The 27,467-nt window shown below is 38.7% G+C and overlaps 1 protein-coding gene across 2 annotated transcripts in view; it reads left to right on the top strand.

Moving 5' to 3' along the window:
• Positions 1-27,467, top strand: part of RAB3C (RAB3C, member RAS oncogene family) — a 294,453-nt gene that overhangs the window by 128,676 nt on the left and 138,310 nt on the right. For both annotated transcript variants that reach the window (XM_032336182.1, XM_032336181.1), the window contains exon 3: positions 3,275-3,393. In XM_032336182.1, the coding sequence (XP_032192073.1) occupies positions 3,275-3,393 (119 nt within the window). The remainder of the gene's footprint in view (positions 1-3,274; positions 3,394-27,467) is intronic.

Here is a 27,467-nt window from a genome sequence, read left to right as displayed (position 1 = left end):
CCAACCGTGCGGTTTCCTGTAACATATCAGTCATAATATAATGGGGCCTTGATTTCTGCTCTCTTAAAGATTAAATACCCTCATAGACTGGAATGAATGTTTTATAATACTAGAACTAGTTTCTTTACTGTCAAAATAAAATTAACATCTTATGAAAAGGAAAGCCATCGCCAAAAAAGGTCAAGAAGAAAGAGATGTCACACTTCTCCAACACACCATTATTCAGTGTCTGTGTCAAGGACATGCCTGACAGGAAGGATCTGGGTCACATTTCAGCAGTGCCTCAGCTGTATTGGCTGTTTTCTGCTAGAGAAAATTCAGGGGAAAGCTATCTGTTATATAGAGAAGGCAACAAGAATGGGATCCTCAACCTGTGAGATGACTACGCAGTTAAATGTTAAAAAGCTTTTTCTTTTCCAGATTTTTATCTTTTTTAACTTTTAAATATTTTTTATGACTTAAAAAATTTTTTTATTGGTGCATAGTTGATGCCCACTGTTTCAGGTGTACCACATAGTGATTGAACAAGTCTATGTGCGATGCTGTGCTCACTGCAAGTGGAGCTACTGTCTATCACCACACAGTGCTATTACTGTATGGTGGACAAGATAGCCATTTAAAGTTATTTCACAATAAGAAAAAAAAAAGGTAATTCTATGGATAATGTATTCTGGAAAATAGGCATTTAAGACAAAAATAGATGTTTTAAAATAAAATGACTAGTTTTAAGATGTTTTGTTCCCCAGAAGGCTGAAATACATTACACAATCTCTGAGCATACCATGCTTTGTGTACATAGTCTCTGGGAATTTGGTTCTCTAAATTTCTTCTTTATTTCACAATTGGATATGCTGTTAATTGAATTAAATCCAAAAAATATCCACATAAGCTCAAGACTGGTTTCTTTCTGCCTAATAAACTTGATTATTTTTCCTAATTACAGGCAGTCTGTGATATTCATGTTTATGTCAAACATCTACATTTTCATATATATAAAATACTAAGCAAAGTACAATAAAACATTCAAATAATATCCAGGAAACTTCTTTTAGGTAGGCATTTAACTTTGCAGCATTATTACCGTTGGGATTCAACTCTTTTTACAGATTAATTAGTTATTTATGTGCCTCTATATAAATAATTTTAAAATTAGATTGTTTAACATTTTTTTAAATGATTTTCTTACACCACTTGACATATTAAAGATAGTAACCTTTGGTCTCTCTGGTAAGATGCAAATATATTTCTGACTTTTTAAAATTATGTATCATTTTAATTTTATTTATATCTTTTTTATATATTCAAGAAATTGTTAAATTTTCATGTGGTAAAATCTATACTTTCCTCTTTGTTTTCTGCCAACGGTGATATATTTATGTTCTGAAAGATCTTTCCCACAGATTTTGCTCTGTTTTTGCTATTTTGGGTACCATCATTGATTTCCATCCTATCTTTGGAACCTTATATCCCTAATATCACCACATAAATATCTTCTTCTAGTCAGGCCAGTCTCATCCCTGGTCCTATTGTTGGTTTCATGAAAAGTCGGCTAATTCTCAACTTTCTCTTCATGCCCCCCTGTTCTTCTAGAATCATTTGCTGGTTTCCTCAGCCTTCTTTGATCACCCAGGGGGCTGCATAAAATATACCACACAGATTAGGAGAAAATTGTGAGAAATCTCAAGTTTCTCATGGGCTAGTCTATGGTGGAGTGTAAGCATCCAAGGTGGAGAACACCTGTGGGTGAGCGTTAGCATATCCAACACGAGCCCATCCCAAGGGTGAGACCCAGGAGATACTAGTTTCATTTTGATGGTAAGGAACCTACTCTTTAAATATATTTCTTTCTTTTTTTTAATATTTTATTTTTTTATTTGACAGACAGAGATCACAAGTGGGCAGAGAGGCAGGCAGAGAGAGGGGAAGGGAAGCAGGCTCCCCGCTGAGCAGAGAGCCCAATGCAGGGCTCAATCCCAGGACCCTGAGATCGTGACCTGAGCCGAAGGCAGAGGCTTTAACCCACTGAGCCACCGAGGTGCCCCGTTAGGAACTTACTCTTGTGTCATCCAACACATTAGCTTCCCCTCCAAGGGCTATTAAATCTTAGGGGGACCTAGGGTGTATTCCATGTGCAAAGGAGGTATCTCTGGGAGAAGAGCAGAAAGAGGATCCAGAATAAAGTCTAAAATAAGATAATATTTCTGTCCAAAGTGCTTAGCACCTAGAGTACTAGGAAAGAGAAATCAGAGCCGGATCTCTAGGGTAAGTGGTAAAGGGGAAATCCAAGGAGCATTGTGTCGTAAACCATATCCCAGATCCAGTGAAGACAAAGGGGCAAGGGTCAGGTGAACAGAGGAATAATTTCTTGAGCTACACTAAACAGTATATGTGACATGTATGCAGGTGACTTTAACAATATGTCTGCCATATTCCCAGATTTCACTATTGCATGTCATCTCTTCGGTGGGCCCTGAGCCTCTGTGTTTGTAAGCTGCTATCTCCCATCATATGCTAACCTTGCCTCCCCAGCCTTTAGGAACAGCAGCCAGTACTCAGCATTTATCAACCAATGTTTGTATGCCAGGCTCTGCATGAAGCACTGCAAATACACCGTTTCACGTAGTCCTAGAAAACATGCTAGACTTTAGAGAGGTTTATTTACAGAGGTTTGGGGACTTGTCCATGTTCCCAACTATCTAATAGGAGAGCAGGAACTCCAGGTCTGTTGCCTAAATAGCCACACAAAGCAGGTATTTTTATTCTCATTTTACAGCTGAATAAAGTAAGGTTAAACTGCATCCTTTTGAAAGCAGGAAGCTGTTCATAAAATTCTTCTTTTCCCCCCATAGTGGCTTGTACTTAGATTATAAACACATAGTGCTGGAGTTAATGAACTTTTCTGGTTTTAAACTTAACAAAAAGGTATGGATTTTCATATGTATGATCTTTTTATTTTATTATCTACAGTTATCTGATGCCTAACAGGAATGAACATATGTAGAACATATTTTGAGCTAGATCTTGACCAAAAAAAGAATCTTTCATAATCTCGCAGACCTGCCCTATGAAAATCATGAGGGAAAACAAGACTAAAGAGATATATAGTGATACGTTGCAAGTACAATGTAGAATCTCTATTATGACTATTTCTAGAATAATTAATCACCTCCCAAAATATGTATTGCCTTATTTTTTTAGAGTTTATAATAAAAATATATATATAATTAAAATTATATAACATAATAAGAATATTTTTTAAATTGTTATTTTTTAGGACACAGCTGGCCAGGAAAGATACAGGACTATCACCACAGCCTATTACCGTGGGGCCATGGGCTTTATTTTAATGTATGACATCACAAATGAAGAATCCTTCAATGCAGTACAAGATTGGTAAGTAAGAACAAATACTCCCATCACTAATAATAATAGCTTTTTCATTCAACTTCCTCTTCTTCCTCAAAGCAATGACCACACTGCAGTGTCATATGTGTGTTTATGGTGTGTGTGATTCCCCCTTGTGCTTCAGAAAGCGGACAAATACCAACTATGCTCAGAGTCATTGTTTAAGGATTGGTGAGAAATCCTCCTGGTGATTTTTCTACATACTGTACCTTCTAGTGCTTTGCAACCTGTCATGCTTGGTTCCATGAGACTTTCAATTTTTTTTAATATAAATAATGAATGGTTTGGAAATGTACTGGTCTGAAATAAGGATTTAGAAACTGAACCAGTTCTCAGAATGTAGCCAGGCTCATTTCCTTATGGTCTGTGACTGCTTTCACACACAACAGCAGAGGTAAGTTGTTTTAACAGAAACCATATGGCCCACAAAGCCTGATACGTTTTCTGCCTAGCTATTGACAGTAAAAGCCTGCTGACCCCTTGTCCAGATTCATTAAATAGTTTTCCGTTTTTCTTCAAATTGAAATGTTTCAAAGGACTGAGATAAAGGCAGAGATAAAATACAAGCATGTTCTGACTCGTGGCTGCATCAGCTGTGCAAAAACCCCTTTGTCTGTGGGGAATATGACTGGCAGTGGAGAGCTTGTGTGGCTTCCTTCAGCTTATCCTCCCAGCATCTTGGGAGAGCGAGTGGAAGTGCTGATGGGCATGGTTGGGGATTCTAGCAGCAGGGCTGAGCAGAGTTGCTTTCCTGTGGCAAGAGCGAGAGTCTAGCTAGGGCTCTGTGTGGTAGGAGGAGGAAAATGGCGCTCCTGCTGCTAGTACGAGGCCTGAACAGCCATCACGTTTTAGCTGCCAACAATCACAGCTCGGCTTATGTAAGGGAAGAGTAGTCAGATAAAAGGGAAATAAACTGCGTTCATTTTTTTTTCTGTTTTGCATCATAATATTATCCAAAGTCATTTTTTTACACGTGTTATCAGCTCAATGAATATCAGATGTTTTTAAAAACTTTAATTTGCTTTAGATTATTTCTTTTAAATTTTAATTGTTCATCTGAGAAAACACCTACCTCTCTCCTACTTACACACACAGATGCACACACACTTACAGTATAAGAAATAATGCATTTACAGGAGCCACTTAAAAAGGAAATATATAGCTATAAACTGAAAAGGGTGAGCTTGGGACTGTATGAAAAAGTAATTATAAAAGAAGGCTTAAGTCCTCTTCTTTTTAGTAGACTGACTATTGTAAAAATGCCAGTTCTTCTCAAATTAATTCATAGATTCAAGGCAACCCCAATTAAATAACGACAGGTCTGGTACAAAATGGAATGAAACAGAGAGTCCAAACATAGCTGCAAATCCATCTGGGGGGTTAGTTTATGATGAAAGTACCATTTCAAATTACTGACAGAAAGTTTTGTCAATTAATCATGTGGTGATATCTGGTAAATTATCACACAGAGCTGAGGCATACATACTGCTTTGCAAAATGGCCATTTTAAACTCAATTCTTTCCTCTCAGGAAATGTTGACACCCAGTGCTCCCAGACAGGAGGTGTTCATGAATCACGTTCCAAACTTCAGGGTCACAGATGCTGTGTGCACCCATAGTTCTTGCCCTGTTGTTTCAGTGAAAGTTATAGGACTACTGAGAATACCAAGAATTGAGTTTATTTAAACCAAATGGCAACATGACCAGGAACCAAGCTCTCTATACTTCTGGCTCTAGCATCATAAATGCCGTGGAGAAGTTCAGCTTCCGCATGCCCTATCCCACATCCTCGCTCACCCTGGCCAGCACAGCTTCCTCCCCATCAACACTTTCTCCCTGTACACAGATGACCTGTCCTTACCAGTCTTCCTCTGCTTCGGATTCCTTATTTGACTCTTTACCACTTTCCTTTTTTGAGGCTCTGTCCCCCAACCTTTTTTTGAGAGGTGCGTTTTCCAGATTATTCTGGTCTCTCCCTAGGTCCGCTTCTTTTTCTACTTCCAAGATTTCCCTCACCCAGCCAAGGGTAAGCATACCCCCATGATTTTTTCTGTTGGGCTCATTTTTCCTTTCCTTGGCTATCCTATCCTCTTTCACACATCATTGATCACATACACCAGATAGCTCCCAAGTTTACATTCCTGGCTCCAGTCTGTGTTTGAAACTGCAGTGTTGCGTTTCCAGGTGCCCAAAATATTTCTTCACCTGGATATCTTGCTGGTGCCTCAGAATCAATTATCTCTGCATAAAATTGCTCGCCTTCCTGACATCATTATGTCTTCTCATTGACACCGCAACACTCCATCACCCTGGGTCGACCCTGAATCCAATTCTAACCTCCCGCCATCCCAATCAGAAACTTGATCTTGCGTATTAATTTTTTCTGAATATCTTTTGATTCTGCTCCTGCCTCTCCATTCCTGCTATGACCGTCATTGCTCCTTTTCTTCTTATTGTTTGCTTCTCCCCTCATAGTAGCCTTCTAACTGATCTTTCCCCCTTGTGTCAAGACACCCTATCCCACTGCTGCTGTAAGTCTTCCAGAAGAGCATAATCCTAAACCTCCGCCCCAAAGCCATGACTTACCATCACTACTGAATTAGTTAAAACTTCTTTAGCCTGACTTTCAGATATACCACATCATAGAACCACTATACTTTTATTCTTCTCGCTATCATAGAGGCAAACTGATCTAGTCACAGTTTCTAGAGCCCAGCCTTAACTCCTAAACTTTGTGGGGTTTTGCTTTGATATCACCTGCTTTGCCTATCTTCTTCAGAGCTTACCCCTTCCATTTCCCAGCACATCTAGATCTCTCAAAAACCAACAGAATCAATCCTTATGCACTCTTTTTTTCCCCCCATCCTCAGTCGTATGATCATTATCATCAGGGGGCGTTTATTCACTCCACAAACATCTACTGAGCACCCCCTCTTTGACAATCTTCCAAACATTGTATTTATGTCAGCGTTTACTATTCCGGTTTAGGGATCCACCCTCTTCCCATTTTCTGATATAGAAATCTGAGCAGCATTTTTGATTTCCCTCTTTTACACATCATATCTCATTGACTACCCAAGCCCAGTAATTCTGACTTTCTGAATGCCTCTCAAATCTGTTCTTATCCTTTATTGCCACTGTCTTCATCTGGACTGTCATTGGCTATCTTGTCTTTTTACTTTTAGGTCCAACCCACTCCATATCCTATATCATACTGCCATCAGAGCTAGTAAACTCTAACATGTCTTTTTTTTTTTTTTTAAGAGGTTTATTTATTTATTTTGGAACAGAAAGAGAGAGACAGAGGACATGCGAGTGGAGGGGAGGGACAGAGAAAGGGGGAGAGAATCTCAAGCACACTCCCTGTTGAACATGGAACCTTACATGGGGCTCCATCCCATGACCCTGAGCTCATGACCTAAGCCAAAACCAAGAATCAGATGTTCAACTGACTGAGCCACCCAGGAAGCCCCGAATGTTAACATGTCTTAAAAATAAATCTTCAGTAATAACTCTGGCCATATGTATTTTTAAAACCCACATGTGTCACTAACATCATCTCCTACCACTGTCCTCCACTGGTCCTGTATGTTAGCCAGACAACTTTGTTCAATTTACAGATATTTGATACCTCTAATACCTCCATGTTTCTGCTTAGAATACCTTCTCTGTTATCTTTCCAACTCTTACTGACTTTTTAAGGACAGCTCAAATATCAACTCTTGTCTACAACTTTTAAAGATACTACTACCCCCTTTCCTACCCATCCCAATTTCCAATCCTAGTGGACAGTGCTAGTCAGACCCTTATGTCTGCATTCATGCTACCTTAGCACTTTCTACAGACTGCATACAGAACCTAGTAGACCCTGCTGTTATTTGATTACATCTTTTCTTCTGTATTAGACTGTGAGTTTATTAATCTTGTTTCTCTAGTACTGAATACAATACAATCCTATACTTTTTTTCTGAATTTTTATTGTAAAATATATGTACCAAAATTTACAACCCTAATCATTTTTTTCAATATACAGTTAGTGGTATTAAATGCATTTTTAATGTTGTCACAACCTTCATTACCATCCGTCTCCAAAACCCTTCATCTTGTAGAACTGAGATTCTACATTTTTTAAATAATACTTCCCCTTCTTTCCACTCCTCAGCCTCTGGCAAATACCATTCTGCTTTCTATCTCAATGAATTTGATTATTCTGTGGTCAGATGAGGTACTTACCTCATATAAGTTGAATCATAAAGTAATCTCTTACTGTACAATGTCTATTTTGGATGCATGATCTAAGGAGCTATAGAGGTTCTCATCTGTTGTTGATAGCCCAACAGAAAATGTAAAATTACTTCAGACTGACATAGTCGGGATTTAAGGGTTCTATTCTTCCTCCTACCAGAAGATTTAATATTGTTATGCCCACTGCTGCTATGGCACTAATTATTTTCAATTTTGTGTTGTTCTGAAGTATATAATTTTCTTAAGTTCTTAATAGATTGCAAATTGTTTACAGAGCAAAAATGTCTCACTTATTTGAGTTCCCTACTTAACACAGGTAACATCACAAAACAGATATTTTAAAAATTATTCTCACCTGAAAAAACTGAGTCAAAAAGCTTGGAAAATTTTAAGAAATAAAAACAGAGGGGTGCCTGGGTGACTCAGTGGTTAAGCCTCTGCCTTCGGCTCAGGTCATGATCTCAGGGTCCTGGGATTGAGTCCCGCATTGGGCTCTCTGCTCACCAGGGAACCTGCTTCCCTCTCTCTTTGCTTGCCTCTCTGCCTACTTGTGATCTCTCTATCAAATAAATAAAATCTGGGGGGAAAAAAAGAAATTAAAACAGAATTGCTTTGTAAGAAAAAAAAAAAAAACCTGTTTAGGAAAAAAAAAAAAAAAGCCTCCAGTTCAGCATTTCCTTCTTGTTTTACATATATGACATTAGTAAGTAGTACTCGAGAAAGGAGGAAGCTTCATACAGTAGTGAATTTCTATAGTAGGAAATGAAGCCTTCTCAAAAAAAAACAAGCACAAAGGGACATATTCTCTAAATTACTAGTCTCCAAGTTCTGATCATTAGGTGACCAAAAGAAAAAAGCCTAGGAAAACATATATAGCAAAAAATAAGAAATTAATTGAGACTGATTTACACCTAACATTTCAAATACTCTGACGAAGTGCACTTCAATTGCACCAAAAGGAAAGAAAATGATTTTTGGCTGTGATTTCAGTAAAATTCTTAAACCAACTATAGGGACATTCAGATTAAGTGTTAAATTTCTTCAAATTTCATTACACATGAATTCTAATGTGTTAAGAAGCCAGATGTAGAGATTTAGAGAGAATAGCAACAAGCTAGCAGGTCACGTTGAGGAAATGATGGCTATTCTTTTTTTGAAAACACATTAGACTGTGATTTCAATTTTCCAGTGAAATTTTATTTGGGGAATTAAAAATTTCCTCTTTCATTTGGCCAAATTCCACAATTCTATAAAATTAATATAAAATGAAGCTCACTGCAAGCTTACTTATAAATTTATCCAGAGTCTACAAATATTCAAAAAGAATGTGAGGAAAGAAACACCAAAGATACATACAATATGCTTAATAAAATAGGATTAGAGAGTAACTCCCAAGAATCAGGAGCAAATAATTGTTTTAGCCCTCATGCCCTAGAAGTGGGGTGGAAAAAACTTACATGCTAATTCTTGATTGTGAAGTGTAAGGTCTCAGGGCAGCAATAGTGAGGAGTCCACATTCCATGTACATGGATGACTCACTGTAGTAGCAGTAGGGAAGCTTCTGTGTAGGAGACAAGAAACTGTGGCATTGGCCTGAGGTAACCTGCTTTGGGTGATGCCTTTGTCATACTGGATAAGAGAGGTGGTAGTTGAGCCGAGCCCTTACAGAGTGTGTCGTGGGAGCCATATAGCAAGTGGGCAAGAGCCACCTCAGATGGATGAAGCAAGAAGATCTGAGGAGCCACATAAAAGGTGTCAGAAAGAATTTAAAAGCTTATGGAAATCCAAAGGATAAAATGGAATGAAATTTAATTCTGAGATTCTTGGAAATCAAGGTGAAAATCAAGGCTGGGGGGAAAGTAAACGGTATACTCGGTATATTCTCTAGCTTTTATTGTAGGAAGAGGAGAAAATACCACACCAGTCCCCCAGGGTGAAGATAGTTTTCTTTGAATTAAATTCTTATGGAAATGTCTTTTATTGGGGGCACATTGGTTTATGTCAACAATGGCTTTTACAGCTAGTACTGAAAGGACCTCAGGAGACACCTTTCTTACGGTGCCCTCAAAACCCAGGAGACAAACATTACAGCATCTTCGATGAAGGCTTGCATGAGAAGCTAGGCAAATACTGTATTCTGAATACATTAACTTTTTGCGGTCTTTAGCTATCTAAGAATTGAATGGTAACCACTCAAGGGAATGCTTGGATTCCATGCTACCTAGTCTATCTTCCCTAAATATTATTTTTTTATCCTATACATTAGGTGGAAGAAAGTGTGAGGTTATGCACTCTGAAGAAGGCCTCAGACACTAATACTGCGTCCAGTATTTTGTAATACAAATACTGATCTTGTATTAGAATTGTTAAATCTAGTTTTTGAACTTTTTTCAGTCTCTTGATCCTCTCATACCTCTGGCTTTCTTTTCCTCGGGGCCTTTGCCCATGCTCTGCTTTCTATAATAAACCACATTCCTCCAACCCAAGATCAAGACAGTTTCTTCTCATCCTTCAGATCTCAGGTTGTCCATTATTTTCTCTGATATTTTTTCAAATACCATATTCTTTTAGTTGCTTCTGTAGTATATTCTCAAACACTATCACCCATGTATCTTATAACATATTTTAAGTGTTCATTTAGTGCTCTGTTTTCCTGCTGAATTCCAAGTTTCTTGAAAAAAAAAAGAACTATGCTTGTCTTCTTTACCTTTGTATCCCAGTGTCTACTCTAGGGAATGGCACCAAGTGGCCACTTAAGAAATACTTATTGAATGAGTGAGTGAAACTTGCATGGAGAATGTGCATCTCCTGAAGCTATCGGAATTGATTGGGATGTTTTGTAAAAAGATGTGGGAAAGTAAGGTGGCTGTAAACATTCATATTAGGAACTCCAGCGAGGCTTACAACATTCTTCAGATTTGTCCACACGGTGAAATTATGTGTAAATCATGGTCAGTGAGTAGAATTTCCCAGATCCCCATTTGCATAAACCTGCAGTTTGTTAGTGAGAGAACTGTGTGCAGTTGTAAAGTCAAGGGTAGGAATTTAGTGGCTCCATTAGATGAGAAAAGAGAATTTACCTCTTATTTAAAATAATAATAATAATAATAATAATAATAGTGTTCTGGCTTTGACTTCTCCTATAGCCTTTGGTTTAAGAAACAAATTAAATAAATGGTTAGAGAGACAGTCCCAAATAGACTTAAATAGTTCTAGAAACACAAAATCACCACTGAAAATGTCACTGCCTTTGAAATATTTCTCAGATGAGTGGTGGCCAGAGAGTTCCCTGGATTTTAGTCGGAGCATGACTCCAGGTGTACGGAATGTAGATCCCTTGTCCAGGCTTTTCCTAAACATCCAACACCAAGACTCAACTGTCTATGCCTACTGCAGTGCCTTTCAACTTGACTTGAAATCTTCCCTTTCCTTAATTTAAATGCATTTCTGTTCTAAGTATGGCATGGCCACAGGCTGCTATATTCCTATTGGAGAATGTCACTGACTTCTCTTCCCCCACCTTATTTATTTACATTTGGCTTTTTTATGACACAATGAGGAACTCTAAATATAAGTTTGTTTTTATGTTTTTTGTGGGGTTTTATTTTTTTTTTGAGGCAGGAAATCTGGTGAGCAGATTGATATTTTTTAAAAACCACCAGACGGAGGATGAAAGTCTAACACCATCTTCCCACCAGTTTTAAATAATTCATTTCTATGACGTTCAGGGTACCATTGCAGATGTGCTAGAACAGGAATGAAACTTCACCTTCAAATATTCTTTTCCTCTGCAATCTTTTGTTATCCAAAAATGTATAATGGTCGTAAATGAAGGTGACATCATGTTCAATATGAAAGAACTTTTAACTGGTAATAACAACTAAGATAAGATGAATAATTGCTAAGCCTTTGTTCATGGCTTCCTAACCTTGTTCCAGGGTCCCATCAACTGCAAAGTTGGTTCTGTCACAGCTCAGAGTGAGCAGTGGTAGGATTAGAATGTAGATGTGTGATGCCAAGGTCAGCCCCACCCCACACTGCTCCTCTCTCTCTCTCATTTCTCACTTCTCACTCTTTCATTATTGTGGTGACCCAGCCTTAAACCTTTTTCCTCTATGGATAACCCAACTTACCCTCAAGCTTCTATTTAAAGGATAGATATCTCCTAATGCACAACTCCTTCCAACAAACCTGAAATAAACAAACACCCTGTTCCCTCAACTGTTCTTTGCATCTCCTTTTTGATTTACCAGGGCGAAAACATTGGGGTTAATCTTAACTCCTTATTTTCTGATACCCCACATTCACTACTTCAAAAAATAATATTGTATCTTGGCTCTAATCTCAAAGTACAGTCTGCTCTTGTTGTTCAAAGTTGTTATACTCCATGGAGTCACCAAAAATATTCAGTTGGTGAATACTGAATTGTTGTTCCATAGTGAAAGTAGAGAGTCAGTTTCCTGTGGGCCTCTGGTCACGTTTTTGCCAGCAGATCAATATATACTTGGCTTTAGGTGTGTTTCTACTTAAAGACACTTTAATGTATTTTGTTGATTCGTGAACATTGAAGTCATGGCCAACAGCAGGAAGCTCATGCCTAAATGAAGTGTGTCTGACACACGTATTCCTGCACGGCCATACTTTCAGTCTTTTTGCATTTTGGGAACCCAGACAGCACCTGGGCTTTATGCTTGGAGGTCATTTTAAAGAGCACAATCACCAACAAAAAGCACAAAAGGTAAAAAGTATGGCATTAAGCATATTGCGAAAAAAAAAGGTGAAAAGTATGGCACTATTTACAGAAGAAGACTGAAACAAGGCAGAGCATGGTCTTTTTCAGTCTCTGCTGGGAATATATGCATCAGACCACTCTGATTTTTCATCACTTTGCTTATGTCTGCAAATGTCTGTGAGAGTGCCGTGAGTATTTATTTGAGGATTACAAATAAATTTTAGCAATTAGGCAAATTTGCAAATACAGAATCCATGAATAATGAGAACCAATTTCATATCCAGAATCCCATCACTGCCCACCATTTCTATTGTGTTTTAGTTTGCTCGGGCTGCCGTAGCAAGGTCCACAACTGGGTAGCTAAATAAGAGAAATTTATTGTCTCACAGTTCTGGGGCTCTAAGTCCCAGATCAGATTATTGGTGGGGCTGGTTCCTGAGAACACAAGAATGGATCTGTTTCAGACTTTTCTTCTAGCTTCTAGTAGCCTCAGGCATACCATGGCTTATAGACGGCTGTCTGCTTCCTGTGTTTTCATATCATCTTTCCTTTGTATATGTCTCCCTCTGTGACCAACTTTATCCTTTTTATCCCCCCTAAGATTTTTATTTATTTGAGAAAGAGAGAGAGCAAGAGAGCACAAGCAGGGAGTGTGACAGAGGGAGAGGGAGAAGCAGGCTTCCATTGAACAGGGAGCCCATCTCAGGCTCGAGCCCAGGACCCTGGGATCATGACCTGAGCTGAAGGCCGACACTTAACCGACAAAGCCATGCCCCCAAAATTATCCTTTCTATAAAGATACAGTAATATTAGATCTGGACCCGCCTTAAAGACCTTATCTTAACTTGATCGTCTGTAAATGCCTAATTCTAATATGGCCACATTCACAGGTACTTAGGATTAGAGCTTCAGTATTTCTGGAGGAATACAATTCAACCCATAACGTACTGATATCACCTTGATCGTGCCACCATCCTGTCCTGTCTGGATTGTTGCTATGGCCTTAACGGTCATCTTGCTTCTACCACTGTCCCTGCCCCCAGAATCTTCCCAGCGCAGAGAGAGAGCTTTTCAAACTGTAAATCAGATCATGTCAAACTTTTTTTTACCCAGACTTTCACAGCATTATACCCCTCCTGGAATAAAGCCAAAGTCCTTACAAGAGGCTACGAGATCCTGTGCAACTGACTCACCACCTCTCTGATCTCACCTTCTCCTATTCTTCCTCTCTTGCACCCTTGCCTAGCCACAACAGCCTCTTTGCTATTCCTTGAACATACCAGACATGCTTCTTCTTCCTTGGGGCATTGGACCTCCTTTGCTCACTGCTTAGACGTTTCTTTCCCCGATATCCTTATGGGTCTCCCCTCACCTAATGGTCTTCACTATAATGTCACCTTCTGAACAAGACCTTTTATATAGCCCACCCTATTTTATATTGCAACCATTTTTATTTTATAACTTACTTATTTATCACATCTGTCTTTACAATAAGAATGCTACCTTCAGAACAGTAATTTCTGTCCTTTTTATGCAGTATTATGTCTTATGTATCCAGGACAGTCCCTACCACATAGTAGGTATTCAACACGTATTTGCTGAGCAAATGAATAGATGAATAACAGAGACAGAAGTATACGGGACTGGATTTTCTTCATTTTCTGTCTTTATAGTCCACACAGTTCATGGCATATTCAGTTATGTCCAACAAAAAATTGGCGGCGAGGGCCAGGTAGTATCAGGCCAATATGATGAAAATAATCAATACTTTCAATTCAAACATAGTAGTAAGGAGGTCATGCCTATTTTATCAAAATTCTGTCTGTATTATAAAATCCCCCAGCTTCTCAGTAGAATGGAGGGGATGTATGGGTAGAATTGATAAAGAGAAATTAAAATGTTTTAGCATACATATAGTGCAAAGTGACTTGAAGTTACCTGGTTACTTTTGTCGTACATTCTGTCTCTAAAATGGTTTGGTTTGGAGTTGTATTTGTTTTGGGAAAAGAGAGTATATTTGGGGCTTAGGTTAGTACAACAAATGCATAGCACGTATTTCAGAGTACCTAAAGAGAATTAGAAGTGTCATCTAACCCAATGGGAAATATTTGCTCTCTCATGGCCTCAGTTCAAAGTTTTTCTTACTGTTTCTGTTTCCAGTTAACCAACTGTCTGCCTCTGGGTTTTCTTGTTTCTTTGTTTTTTTCCACTTACTCTTTCATTTACTATAGTTGATTCTGGCTTGTCTCAATGTATCCCCCCAACTGGAAATTGAGATAAAGACTAGCTGCATGAAGAATACAGGCATGGTACAAAATGTAAAGCCTTGAATTAAAGATCTTAATTAAGCATTTCATTTTACCCACTATCTGCCCAGACCTGTAAGGCAAACATTGGATCATATTTTGGTCAGAGAGAATCTTTTTCTTTTTTTTTTTTCTTTTCTTTTCTCTTATTTTATTTTATTTCCTTTCTTTCTTTCTTTCTTTTTTTCTTTCTTTCTTTCTTTCTTTCTTTCTTTCTTTCTTTCCTTCTTTCCTTCTTTCCTTCTTTCCTTCTTTCCTTAACCTGGAAATAGCAAAATTTTGAAGACTGAAACTTGTTCTGTATGACTTGGTGTTTTGTTACTTAACTAACCTTAACTGTACTCAGAGGTGGTAATTATTCTATAAATATTAACACTAAACCAAAGGCTGGAAGCTAAATTCTAGTTTCTGCAGCCTTACCCCAGTCAGGCTATATAGGGAATATAAGATTAAATAAAAAACTTGGACTCTTAGGCAAAAGATATTATATAAATATGATTGCTATTTGTTCTGCTTCACTTGCCCTCTGAAAATATACTTCTTGGCAGCTCCTTTTGTGTGGTTTTATATGACTATGCTTATTGCAAATGCCAGTATTTTCTCACAGGATTTCCCTGTTTTCTACCTATTTTAATACACCTTCTTTTCTTTGAAATTAGTTGCCTGCCTTTGGGGAATAGATCTGTCTTGAAGGACAGTAATTATACTTGTCACGTAACTCCTCAGGAAAGAAGATTGTGGTAAGAGCTTATTTTCTGAGATGTCCATCTTGGTTTCTGGGTGGTATGGTTGATGATTATTGTATAAAAACAAATCTTTAGGATTGTTGGTGATAGTATTAAGAAAACGAATTTCTAGGCTTTGAAAAGGAATAGTTATGCCTTTTTTGAACCTTACCAGTGTTTTCAGGTCTGCGGTGAATGAGGTCTCCAAGTCTGCTTTCTGACCATAGTGAATATATTGGGTACTTCTTGATACCTACTACTGGTCCTCATTTTCTAGTTGTCCAACCAGGAAATATATACATATTCAGCTACAGCATCATGACATGAGTAGAAAGTCTAAGTCTTCTAGGTCTGAACTGGTACGACTCCAGTCCAATCTCTACTTATTTCTAAATTGTTGACATTGTTTGCCTAATGTAGGGCTCCTGACTAGGGGGAGTATTCTGGAGCCCTTTTTGTTCAATTACAATTGGCCTGGGTTTGGTTGTGTATCTCTGCAGTTCAGTTCATTAATATAATTTCCTTAATTGTCAGTTGTAATCCAGCTCCCTACATACACACTCCTTAAAAACAAATAGAAAAGAAGAAAGAAAGAGAGAGAGAGAGAGAGGAGTGGTGGGGAGGGGAGAGGAGGGGAAGAGAAAGGAAGAGGAGGGAAGGGAAAAAAAGAAAAGGGGAAGGCAAGGGGTGGGAAGGAGTGGGAAAGGGAGGGAAGTGGAAGGAAAGGAAAGGAAAGGAGCATCAAAGCTAACTATTCAGAAAATTAGAAAAACAGCACAATAGTAGTCATGGGAGGATTCCATTTTATCACCAGAAAATAGGTTATCATATATAATGTCTGATTCCATTAAATTTAGGCAGAGCCCTTCTTCACTGTGTTCTGTACCTTTCCTTTTCTGTACCATTGATTTCCAAAGCAAGGTAAGAATCACAGTGTAACTAAAAAGGACGTACAGGCAGCCCAACCATACATCACAGTCTCCATGCCATCAGTCTCATGTTCTTTGCTCATATGATATTCCTTTGGACAGTTCTCATTTAAGGTCAATTATATCCTATAACCTAATTTTAATTTATAAATAGCAAATGAATTTGGCTTTTTCTCTTTTCTTCCTTCTCATAGCATATTGAAAGCAATGACCAGTGGAAGGCAGATGAGAGGAGAAATGTCATAAGGTCTAAGTGGCTTCCAGACTTCTTTTTTTTTTTTAAACCAAAACTCACAGCAATTTAAAGTTTTTGAGTAGTCATCCTGATTCTGCCTACCTAGAGTTGGACAAACTCAAGATTAAGGGCATAGTGCTCTATAACATTGGCCTCACTTCAGTTTGGGGGTCCCCAGGGCTCTTCTGACTAGCTGAATACACATTCAGGGTTTCCCATGACTACTGTTAGGTTTGAGAAGTCACTAAAGTGGCTGACAGTTCAGGAAAGAATTATACTTAAATTTTATGCACTCCTGTGGAAGACCACTTTGTGGAAAACTGCACTGAGCAAGCCTGCCAAGGAGCATGCAAGGCTGACTAACATGGACACACCAGCTATGCCAATACCACATGGCCTTCCCGGGTCTTCCACTGCTCTGACTTGCATCTCACTTTCCCTTTGGCATTCTTTTTTTCTGTTCCCTCATTGGCTCTCCAAATTTTGCTATTCACATCAGTTTCATTTCAACTGAAGCAATTCCTAGTGAGAAGGCCAACATGACAGGGTCCTGTGGAAATAGGACCTCACAATGCCTGTATCAGAATGTCAGAACATTCTTTTTCTGAGCAAATAGTGGAACAACAATCATTTTTACCTCCTACCTCATCCCTAACCCCATTTCTTATCAAATCCGTTCCCTCAGCCTCACACCTATGCTGAGTTCCTCTGTAAACATGACATTTTTGATAGATTTGTTACCCTGACATTCAAGGAGTTAAGTATAGTAACAGCTAGCTGTGCCCACTCCCCAACCTAGCACTTCCTAATTACATATCAAACACTTAAGGAATGGGAAGAAGTGGATGCTCTGCTATATGAGGTTATTTTCTTTCTGGTTTTGATAAACTGTGAACTTTGAATATGTATATTAATATGGTAATTTATGCAAATCTTTGCCTTCAGAGTTTGTATTTTGGAGATGAGTCCTTTCTGAATTGCTGGAGCACAGAATTTTATATCCTATGACCTTATCATATATTTTGAATAAGACCAAAAAGGACTTAATTTATGTGACTTGATAAAACAGCTTATTTTAGTAGAAATTTCCTTAAGCCAGGAGGAAAATTTGCCTTTTTTTTTTTTTTTTTTTAAATTCCTTCCATTTAAAACTAACAGACAGGGATCTGGGGAGGAAATAAGAAAGCCCAAAAGAAGGGGATGGAATTATTGGTTAAATCTCTGTTTTGAGAAGGGCACAGAGGCACCAAGCTGAGGACTCGGGTTGGCGAGGAGAGCCTGGAAGGCTTCGCAGACCCTTCATGGAAGCCTCTTGCCTCCAAGTTAGACAAATCCAACAAACCAAAATACTGTATAACTGGGGAACTTTCACAGTGCTTACCATTCCTCAAACTCCCTTAGCTATATTTAAAGGAGGTAAAGGATTCCTTGCTTTAAAATTGCCTGTGAGGAGTAGAGGGGACACTGGTGTGTTGTAGACACTGAAGAACTTTCTCTTGCCCTCAGTCTGTATTAGATTGTAGTTCCTGATCCAGATTGCACACTAGAATCACTTGGACATCTTTTCAAGGCATATTGTCCCATGCAATAACTCAATCAGAATTTCTGCTATTGTTACCCCAGCATCAGGATTTTTTAAAAATTCCCCAATTGATTGTAATATGAAGTTTCATTGAAAGATGAGAGAGAGCTTTACCCAAGGCAACTGTTGTCACATATTATTGGAATTGGACACCCTTGTATTAATAATAACATTCTGGGGAAATACATAAATATATCTTACATAGCTTCTTAACCTTTTATTTGTATCTTTAGATTTTTTAGAATGATTTTTTATGCCCCTACCTCTACAAGCAATTCATGAAAAATGATGGCTGTATCCCACATCCCTCTACTTTGGACTGGACCTTCAGGCTACATTGCTTGCCAGCTTTTTTTTTTCTTTCTTTCTCAAAAATTCTATAGTTCTGGTAGAAATACAGCATTGAGTCTAGTTGTGGATCAATCATTCAAACCTGGGGGATTCAGATCAAAAGTCCTGGTCCCGTCAGCAAGCTCAGGAACTTCAGCCAACCAATAGCCACATTCTGAGTCGGGGGCTCCTTCTACACTCTCTCCCAGTGTGAGAAATGTAAGCTTGAACCCATGTGTTGAAGCACAGAATTTCCCCAGGGAGGGGTAAAGAGATGCAGTGACGAGTAGTAAGTACTTCCTATCAAAGATTTATCATCTGTGCAATTGCTGTGAAAGTCCCCAGGATTCACTACTGTTTTATTAATGGCCAAAGGACTGGTATGGAAAGGGCTTCTGCAGGTCTGAGGTAAACACCACCTCAAACATGTAGGAGTTGCACGATGTAGCAGCCCTATAGGGCATTTCCAGTGAACTCAGTCTGGATCAGGATTCTCACGAGCAGCAGCAACACCACCTGGGTGCTGATTTGGGAGGAGGTGACAAGTGCATATTGTGCCTTTTCATGGTTTCTTCATTCTCTTTGATGAGATGCTCACACAGAGAAGAGGTGAGGCCAGACTCTGAACTTTTAGAGCCTTCTAACTAGACAGAACGGGGGTATGGTCACACGTGTGGTTATCCAAACCATATATATATATATATATATAAAGTTGGATATGAAGCACACAGTATGCTGAGTATAGTATATGAGATTCTAGCTAACCAAGAAGGATTGTTTTTTGTTTGCTTGGTTTTTGTTTGCATTTGGGGGGTTTTGCATGGCACTCACTTCGAAAACTTCTAAATGAATTACACCCCACCCTCACAAATTTCGGAGTCTCTTAGGGGAAATAAGACATGCAGTTCCCTGGTCACCGGGCCACTATAATGGAAGCAGCCTTTTTCCTGGAATTTCCTCTTTGGCCAGTCTCTTAGCCCTTGCTCCCTCTGTGCCTCCCATGTGACCAGGGCGTTTCTGCTAGCTACCCTCTGATAGTCAAAGGCCCTGTTCTACCAGGTCTACTGTTTGAAAAATAGATGGGGTGTGATGACCTCATGCACCTGTCTTCACTCCAACTCCAGCCATTCCAAACCACAGGCCATTACTCAGATATGCAGTGCTCCTTGCTACCTCTACTGTTCCATCAGAATGATGGGCTCCTATCCCCATTGTAGATCTGTAGTGTTCTCCTCTTCTTCCAAAACTCACCTCACCTAATCCTCCTTCTCTATTATGCAGAGAATGTCCTAACTAAAGCCAGCCAGGAGGCAAGTATGCATTAAATGTTAGTGATCATTCCTTCCTCCAGCCCTCCCCGTCAGTGTCACTCACTTCCCAGGGGCTTTTCCTACACTGCCTTTTCTAGATCTTGTAAGAACTCACTTCCTCTTGCCTTGTATTATCATTATTTACCTGTTCATTTACTCTACTATGCTATAAAGTTCTTGACCTTTGAGTATGAACCAGATTTATCCTTCTATGAGCCGAGGATCTCTCAGAGAACCTTATGCTTAGTAGACAATCAATACACAATTGACGATAAATGAATGAGTGGATAGGAAAATAAATACCCATGACCATGCCCAGCCTTTGCCCGCATAACTCCCCCTTCTCTAGGGTTTGCTCCCTATCTAAACAAATCTTGTTAGCTGATTGCTTTGATTTTTTCCAGGGTCTAATCAGATTAAAATAGTTTACAGTATATGTAAGTCCATCATTGATTTCCTAGGGTAGCTGGGAACATTGTACTTAAGAAAGACAGCTTTAGCTTCCCAAATTGACCTCCAGTTTTTAAAGGATTTATGATAAATATAACAATGAGGGTCTTTTTCTTACTGTCTGAAGCTGGAGATACAAACCAACAAAAAACAGCCTCTCATTCTAGAAAAGTCACTATGCTTCCTGTAATGGGTCTGTCAGGGAAGAAACTCATGGAGCCAGAATCATTCTGTGGCATTTTCAGGCACTTCCTGCCCACCCTTTCTCATCACCTTTGCAAAGAGCTCTGCTCTATGTGGCACTTACAGGAAACAAAGACATGACAAAGGACAGGGAGGCTGGGTTACATGCTGAATATTTTAACTGGGTATCAGGAAGCAGCGGAATCTCTGAGAGCTAGTGATTGCACATATATGCACGTACACGTAGCCATCCTTATGATATTTCAAAAGAACTACATCTTGTAGCCTGAGCTTAACATTAAGGACTTTGATTTATGACTTCTCATTAGCAGCCACTACACATCATTGTGATTCAGTACCGTCTTGCATAATAATTAAGTCATCCATATAGTACGTGGTTGATAGCAAGAATGGAAAGCAATATTTGTTTCATGCCACTTCTGCAGCTGCAGAGGGAATTCACACAATTTTTCTGAAGTCAAAAATCTCAGTATATCTTTTTTAGGGGGCAGGAGGGCTTGCTTTGATTTTTTAAGCTTTGCAGAATAATACCTAGGAGGCTAAAGCAGAAATAGATACTGCTTCATTAATAGGGAGTCCAGCTGACTTAGTCCACAAATTATGTTTCCTTCCTAACCTTTAATTTCTAATCTACTTACAGATTTGAGGGTTTAAATCTGCCTGGGTCCCTTGGCAGGAAGGTCAGACATCTTTGTCACTCTCAGCCCAGGGTTCAGGTTTCCAGACCCTTCTACTGGGCTTGCTGGTGAGAGTCTGCGCTCATCTGCCAAATCATCATCTTTATCACCTTCCCTGTGAGTCTTTGTTGTCACTGGAGTCTCAAATAGAAGGTTTCACAAAGTTGGTTTGCAAATTCAGTGTGCTTGCATTTCTGAAAAGAATCCAAATCTGCAACACTCTGCATATACAAAGATTATTTATTTATTTATTTGAGAGAGAGCAGGAGCACACGAGTTGGGGGAAGGACAAAGGGAGAAGGAGAGGGGCAAGGAGACTCCCTGATGAGCACCAAGCCTGAAGCAGGGTTCAGTCCCAGGAACCTGAGATCCCAACCTGAGCTGAAAACCAAGAACCAGATGCTCAACCAACTGAGCCACCCAGGTGCCTCTATATAAAGATATTTATGTTTAAATAATTAGCCTTGTTAATTATTTCACGGGTTCTTGTTTCTAAATTAGAAAATGGCTTGGTGGGGTGCCTGGGTGTCTCAGTGGGTTAAAGCCTCTGCCTTTGGCTCAGATTAAGATCCCAGGGTCCTGGGATCTAGCCCCACATGGCATTGGGCTATCTGCTCAGCAGGGAGCCTGCTTCCCCCTCTATCTCTGCCTGCCTCTCTGCCTACTTGTGATCTCTGTCTGTCAAATAAATAAATAAAATCTTAAAAAAAAAAAAAAAAAGAAAAAAAAGAAAGGAAAAAGAAAACGGCTTGGCTGGCTCCTTGAGCTTGGTAGTTAATTCCTCCTTTCGGCAATGCATACAAAAGCTTGCAAGGGGAGGGCAGAAGGGAAAACTAAAGCAGTGGACTTGACATACGCCATTATTCTGACAGAAATATCAAGGGCTCTCTCTCCTCTCAGGAATTAAACCCTACTGTGAGGAGGTACAGCTGTCTTTGATCCAGCACCTATAATTGAAACTCTCCATTTTTTTCTAACATTGTTTCTGATCAAATTTGTTTTGAACAAGATTGTGAGGCAACAATAGACACATATTACGCTGACATTTAAAAGATCTGGACTGAAACTTTCAGTAGGGTTGCCCGAGGTAGCAAAGAAAAGTCTAAACCGTCCAGGCAAATTTGAATTACAGATAAATAATGATCACATTTTTAGTGTAAGTATTCCCTCCCATGCTGTATTTGGGACATATTTATGCTCAGAAATTATTTACTGTCTATCTGAACAAATCTAACTGGACACCCTATTCTTTAGAAACATATAGACAACCTGAGTACAGTAAAAAATATTTTAAAATACTCACATTCTAATGTCTCACTGCTTCCTGCCATCTGCCTCTCTCATTTTTCTGGAGGTCACAGCTGGTAACCAAAAGCATGCTATTATCTAGTCAAAATATTTATTATTTCTGGCAAAAGCATGTGAGCATCTGAAGGCTGAGGTGGGAAACTTTCATAAGGAAAACAGCATAATGTGGGCTCATTGGTATGAATTTCACAGCACCCACCCATCCTAATTCTGTGTTGTTATTACGAATAACATCTAATATATAATAAATATATATGTGTGTGTCATCATGTGTAAATTCCCTTTTGCTGTCAATAGAATTAGGAAAATCTTTAGTTTGGGACTACATAAAGTAAATGTCTTTAGATCTAACAATATTCAGCTCCGAGTAATTCACTTTGTAAATACTCACTAAATATTTATTTTAAATTATGGCAAGCATTACTGTCAAGACCTTAAAAAAAAAATCCCTAGGGCTTAAAGGGCTCCAAATGAGATTTGATGTTATCTCTGTCCAACCCTCCTTTCTGTTAAATGAACTCATTCTTTCAGAGATTTAAATACTACACTTAGAGTCATCTTTGACCGACAACAAAAAAGAGCTTTTACTGTGACTGCTTGTGTCCGTCATATGACACCGTATCAGCGAATGACAGGATAGAACAACAGAACACATGTTAGAAAAGTAGACAACTTTACCCCATCCCACTCTCACACTTATTAATATAACAGAGATTAGGAAATTCTTTAATAGGCATGTAGGCTAGTCCACATGATCTGGAAGGAATCTCAGGTGAATTTATCTGTCCATCCAGAGAGAATACTGGGAAAACACTAAGAATAAGAGGGATAATTAACCCTTTTAGGCATTTTAATCTATGCATATTTTGTCATTGAGTTTATCCTTGACATTATAATTACCTGCTTTTGTGTCTTTCCTCTCTCCTAAACTGGTAATTCCCTTGAGGTAATATGAACCCTGCCACATTTTATTAGTGTTGCCATTGTTTGGTAGTGCCTGGTTCATAGTATGAAGGGTAATTATTTCAAAAGGTCTGGAACTGGTACTCTAAAGTAGAATCTGATTGAACTGAGACAGGGACAGCCACTCAACATTTTAATGTGGGGAATAATCCTACCTCTGTTGGCTTGCTTGTAGCCCCAACCTTGCATTTCTCAAAGATCTATAAGACCTGTGTGTGTGTGTGTGTGTGTGTGTGTAGATATCTATTTACAAAGAATTCCAGGGGCGCCTGGGTGGCTCAGTGGGTTAAAGCCTCTGCTTTAGGCTCAGGTCATGATCCCAGGGTCCTGGGATCGAGCCCCGAATCGGGCTCTCTGCTCAGCAGGGAGCCTGCTTCCACCTTTCCCTCTGCCTGCCTCCCTGCCTACTTGAGATCTCTCTCTGTCAAACAAATAAATAAAATCTTTAAAAAAAAAAAAAAAAAGAGTTCCAGCTCCCTTTGTTCTTAAAAAAAAAAGAAGAAGAAGAAGAAGTGAATTTGTTTTCTTCATCCCTATTTTCCTCTTTTTTTTTTTTTTAACTTTTAAGGATTTTATTTATTCACTTGACAGAGGGAGAGAGAGACAGCGAGAGTGGGAACAGAAGCAGAGGGAATGGGAGAGGGAGAAGCAGACTTCCCACTGCGCAGGCAGGGAGCCCGATGCGGGGCTGGATCCCAGAACCTTGGGATCATGACCTGAGCTGAAGGCACTTAACTGATTGAGCCACCCAGGCAACCCCCTATTTTCCTCTTTTAAAGGGCTAGATGCAGAATCTTGGATGCCATAGGGTAAAGATGGTACAACCAGGAAATGGAAGGAGCCTGGGTTTCTAGAAATCAGTTCTAGAAAGAAATCGTCCCCAACCCCTCACTAGGTGAGCTTTGAAAGAGGTACTGTCTTTATAAAACTAAAAAGTTGTGCCACATTCATTTTGGACATGATGTGTACAAGGCATAAACTTATATTGTGTTTGAGCCATAGGCTTATTTGCTTCAGAAAATAGCCTCACTCCTAACTAATACAATTTACTGGTAGAATTTGTTTAGCACCTATTCACACTATTTTTTTTCCTTTTCTATCCTCGCTAGAAGCAGTTGTTCAGACAATTATTTCTTATAGTTTGTCCTTCCCCATCTTTCCTTCATAGTGCTTAGAAAAATCCCAGTACAGAGAAATGATGATTCTTATACAATTTCAAAGTGATTGGTTCTATGTAAATTTTCTTTTCACTTAGGAAACATTAGCACTCATTATGTAGAGCGTGCATCTTGCAAGGCCTTCAGAGTAAAAAGATAATTAGCTGATGAAATTATCAAAAGAAACAAACATAAGAAGGGTAAATTACAATGAAATGGAATAAAAAGTGTTACTGCCTTATGGAGTCTCTAGGAGCCAGTGGAACATGTTGTCTCTACTTGGAGTAGAAGTATCACAGAGAAGGTGACCTTGATTTAGGTCTTGGAGGTTGAAGGTGAGGTCTGCCAAAGGATGAGTCACTGTTTGTACCTTTTAAACATTTATACAATGAAGAGAGGATATTGCTTTTTATAAAATGATATTACTTTGTCATATTAAAGCTGGTCATATTCATCAGGAGTAACAATGTATTGTTTATTTGGAAACTTTTGCTGAACAAAGTTTTCAATTATTAATTTTACCATTAATAATTTTTTCCTTTGCCTCAGTCCCCACGATCTCATTTATAATTTTTTTAAGCTTGAAGATTTTTTTTACATCAAATTCTATTGTCCACCTGGAATTTATGGTTTCTATGATAACTAATAGATTATTTCATCCCTTATTAATTTATGTCTGTTAATCATTACCTATTTGACCATTATTTTTTTTACACAGTATGGTAATTTATTAAGCTCATAGGAGTGGCTCCATTCCAAGGACTTCTGTTCTGTATTATCATTCTAGTCTTGTATTTTTAACCGGTACCATGCAATTTTAACCCCTAGTGCTTTATAATATATTCTTATATGTGATAGGTGAGTTTCTTGATGTCAGTCTCCCCTCTCCCTGCTCTCAGCTTTATACAGTGTTCCCTCTGGTCAGGGACCAATTTCCAAAGCCCGGAAGTTTAGAAACTGATAAAATGAAAGAGAAGAAATTGAGAGGTGTAGGGAGAAAAAAAGGAAATAATAAGCTGTATAGTTGATGCTTTCTATTTCTTGCTATTATAAGTGTTTCAAGGAAAGAGATCTTGTTATTGTTTGTAACTCAGATTAAGGCCTTGGAAAATGGAGGCATGCTATATGTGTTGAAATGAATCACTACCTGGCCTTGGCTCATTTCTTTGTATGCCAGGAACTCTATTCAAGGATCAGCTGACAAAGACTTGCATTCAGCAGCTGTTTGTCATAGAGAGAAATTCTAGGAAATATTTATTAGAGAACATTGAAACTCTTAGGTTAAAAGGGCTTTGAGAAAGAAGAAGAAATTAGGTCTCTGACTCTCCGAAGCAATTAACTGGTTTCTATTAATACATATGGAAATTTTTTCCTCAGCCAATGGATTCATTTTAATCACATTGCCAAACGTTCCCATTTTACTTTGTGGAGCTCATTGTAATCCACACCTTCATCTAGAAACAAGATTTAAAACTAGGTGAGCTTTGGAAGAGGTACTGTCTTTATAAAACTAAAAAGTTGTGCCATCATAGATAGGTCTTGACCATTGCCGTATTTGCAGCTCTGCCAAAAGGTCCAGATCCTAGTTGAAAGGACAAGCCCAAGGCAGACCTGAGGAGGGCCTGTTTGCTCCTGGCCCAATCTCCAGTGGTAGAGTAGCACCAGAAGACCCGTAGTGGGCACTCAGTCAAATTTGTTGACTGACTGAAGTGGTCTCAAGCATGAGTCACAGCCAACAAAGCAGCTCATTGAAGCAATAATCATTGATCTAAGTCAGGGCTTTGGAGACTAGGTCGGGAGGCAGAACGCAGATATGTTAAAGTGAGAGGTTTGGACAGAAGCCGTGCATGGTGATATGCTGGGGAGAAGGAGACAGACCTCCTAGAATCAGTGATTGTTTGTAAATGATGAGTTTACAGAACTCACATGACCTTGTGTTTATGAAATCCTTAATTGTTTTCCAGAACATGGAAGTAAACATGCCATTTCAGTAAGTTTAAATAAGGCTCTGAATTACCGATTTAAATGTAAGTCAGGTCAGAATTGTTCTTACTGATTTTCCTTAACCTGAAGCCTCTCAAACATTGTCTTTTCAGCTATATATCAGAATAAAGTAGCAAAATCAAGTGCAAAAAATGTGAAAGTATATATGGAAATCAGCTTTCAGACTCGGTGTGCTTATTGTGATTACCATCTGACTCAGGCAGATGTTAAATGTATTTAGAACTCTACACTTTTCTCAAATTAGTAATAAAATTATTCCAGAAATTTAAAAAAAGGAAATTCAGACTATGGCATGTAAGTGAAATTCATACTGGAATCACTTCTTGAACTTACTTAGTAACTTTTAATTACCTGAACTCTAAATTTGAAGGCACAAATCTGTCAGCTAAGCAGGACCACCTTCCAGAAGAAATACCAGAAGTAACAGCTTGGTTCACAAATTACTACTGCTATAACTTAATAAGAGGCTGTATCTCGGTGCTGGACAAAGACCAAGATATCAGCCCCTAATAAGCTCTAAGGGATTTAGGAATTCAGCCAACCATGGAAACTCCCGACAGGACTGTGTCCCAAAGGAATACCCTTGAAAAGAAAAGTTCTGGCAATCATCAGTTTGTTCTCTGTACTTATAAGTCTGACTCTGTTTTTTCTTTGTTTGTTTGTTTGTTTGGTTATTTATTAGAGTCTACCTATGAGTGAAATCATATGGTATTTATCTTTCCCAGTCTGATTTATTTCACTTAGCATAATACCCTCCAGGTCCATCCATATTGTCACAAATGGCAAGATCTCATTGTGTTGTTGTTGTTGTTTTTGTTTTTGATTTTATGGCTACATACCATTCAGTGTGTGTGTGTGTGTGTGTGTGTGTGTGTGTGTGTGACATCTTTATGGTTGCTTCAGAT

The sequence above is a fragment of the Mustela erminea genome, chromosome 3 (genome assembly GCF_009829155.1).
Source record: "Mustela erminea isolate mMusErm1 chromosome 3, mMusErm1.Pri, whole genome shotgun sequence".
Lineage (NCBI taxonomy): Eukaryota > Metazoa > Chordata > Mammalia > Carnivora > Mustelidae > Mustela > Mustela erminea.
The sequence above is the reverse complement of the archived record's forward strand: the minus strand, read 5'-3'. Positions and strand labels throughout refer to the sequence as shown.